This window comes from Neophocaena asiaeorientalis, unplaced genomic scaffold (genome assembly GCF_003031525.2).
Source record: "Neophocaena asiaeorientalis asiaeorientalis breed wild unplaced genomic scaffold, Neophocaena_asiaeorientalis_V1.1 scaffold182, whole genome shotgun sequence".
NCBI lineage: Eukaryota > Metazoa > Chordata > Mammalia > Artiodactyla > Phocoenidae > Neophocaena > Neophocaena asiaeorientalis.
In genome coordinates this window covers 4608068-4610128 of record NW_020174648.1, presented here as the reverse complement: position 1 = coordinate 4610128, position 2061 = coordinate 4608068, and the positions used below count along the sequence as shown (strand labels likewise).

The following is a 2061-nucleotide window of genomic DNA, read 5'->3' as shown; positions in this document are numbered from 1 at the left end:
CCGCCGGACCCCAGCGCCGCGGCCGAAGCCGCTACGGAAGGGGGCGACGGTGAAGAGGATAAGGACGAGGAGGCGGAAGTCACCGAGGAGGCCGCAGAGGAGCCAGGGCTGGTCCCGGCTGAGCCCGACCCGGCCTGGCGACTCCCAGACATCGTGACTCCCTCCCCTCCGGCCGGGCGCTCGGAGGAGAGGGACCGCGACTGCGACCCGCCGCCGCCTTCCTCCCCTCTGCCTCAGTACATCCTGAGTAGGCGCGCCGCGCCGGGAGGTGGGGCTGAGGAACAATAAAGTTGATTTTTGTACGGCAACCACACAACAGCGTCCGACGGGAGGGGGCGGAGGGAACTATTAAAACAAGAGCAGCAACCACTACCGCTCTCTAGGCCGCCGACGCCGCGATCGCCGCCGCAACCAACCCGGGCGCTCCGTGGGCCGGCCGTGCGCGCACGCGAGCGGCGGAAGGGGCGGGAGCGGCGGGGTATACAACTTTAGACACGGCGCGGGCGGCGCTCAGACAATCTCAACGTGCCCTAGGCGGCGGCGGCGGCGGCCTAGTAGCGACTGCCGCCCTCGTCAAGAGCTGGTTTCCTTCGTGACTTGCCCGAGGGTAGGGCCAGCCGTCTCAGTGGGTGACAGGGCTGCGGAGAGAGGAACGGATGGTAGGGGTGGCGCAAGGGGTTGGGGAAAGGGGAGGGGGGAAAGCGCTCCAAAAGCGACTGCGCACGCGCGCCCTGGGCGCCGACCCTTGCGGGTTACCCAAGGTTCCCGCTTCAGGCCAAGAAGAGCGGCGCCGGCGCGGGGCAGTTGCACCACGCATGCGTGAGGGCGAGGCGCATTCCTGAACGTTAACCGGGAGCGGTAGCTGTCGCTTGGGAGGCAGGCAGTATAACCCAGTGGCGAGGGTACGACAGGTACTTCCGAGTCGGGGATTGAAGGCCCTGAAGACTGGGGCACACGGAAAGAATCTAGAAGCTCTGAGCAGTTGAAAAGAGCTCTGGACTGAGAGTCAAGGACTCTGGGCTTTGCTGTTAGCCGTTCCACAGTATTGAAGTCAGTGACTAGTGCTTTGTAAATTGCAAACATTGTAGCAAGTGTCACCAACTGTATGCATTCGACCATGATATCTTGTTTTGAAAAGTTATTTACCAAATTAAGCATAATAATAATGGGAAAACAAATCATGCCTAATCGGACCACAGCTCAGTTAAAATCTCCGTCTAAGGTGAGTCTGATATGATTTTTAGCACAAAACAAGGAAACCTGGCAGTTAATACCACCAAAAGATGCAATTTATGGTAGGCTTTTTGAAATATTGAAAGTTGATTACAGATTTTCATTTGCCATTTTGAGACTCCCTAAGATTCTGGGGGATGTAAATTAGAAACAACTAAACTGTGATTTCAGTATCCTTTACAACGCTATCATTCTATGATTCTCAGAGGGAAAGATCTCAGAGTTAATTCTGTTCTGGGTATTGAAGACTATAGGGGCAACTGGACGGCCTTTCCCTAGGAACAGCTGTCCATGCTGAGGGGACAGGGCCAGGGAAGGGCCTAGATGAAGGCCCAGCAACAATAGCTAGCCATTCACCTGGCAGTGAACCATCGTAAGGCTCAAGTCTGCCTTAGCTGATCACCTTCATGTTCCCAGCTCAGGTTTCTGCTCAGAATAATGATATAAGAATGGGCATGTCAGATTTCCAACAACCACCTTCCTTTTATGAATATTGTGTTATCCAGTCCTTTGTTTAAATTCACTTTCAAGACCCATCTAAAATGTGAAGCCTTACTGACTCCTCGGCAGAAAGAGTTGCCCCCATTTGTGCCCCTAGGATATTTTGTTTGCACTTATAGCATTGTATTTTAGTAGCTTATATGTATAATTCTCCTCTACTAGCCTATCAACTTCAGCTTTGTATTCCCAGCGAATTCAGCACGTAACACAATTCCTGGCCTATGGTAAGTGCTTGTTAAATTTTTCTTGGCAAACAAATAAAGCAATTGATCTCATTTTTATCTTAATTATTTGCTTAAACTCTGTCCCACTAAAAGTTAAGCTCCA

At 52.8% G+C, this 2061-nt stretch overlaps 1 protein-coding gene across 1 annotated transcript in view; it reads right to left on the bottom strand.

Annotated features, from left to right (window-relative positions):
• Positions 1-463, bottom strand: part of COP1 (COP1 E3 ubiquitin ligase) — a 269589-nt gene extending 269126 nt beyond the window's left edge. The window contains 1 exon segment of the mRNA XM_024758830.1: positions 1-463. Coding sequence (XP_024614598.1) covers positions 1-152 — 152 coding nt within the window. The 5' untranslated portion in view covers positions 153-463.
• Positions 464-2061: the final 1598 nt, after the last annotated feature.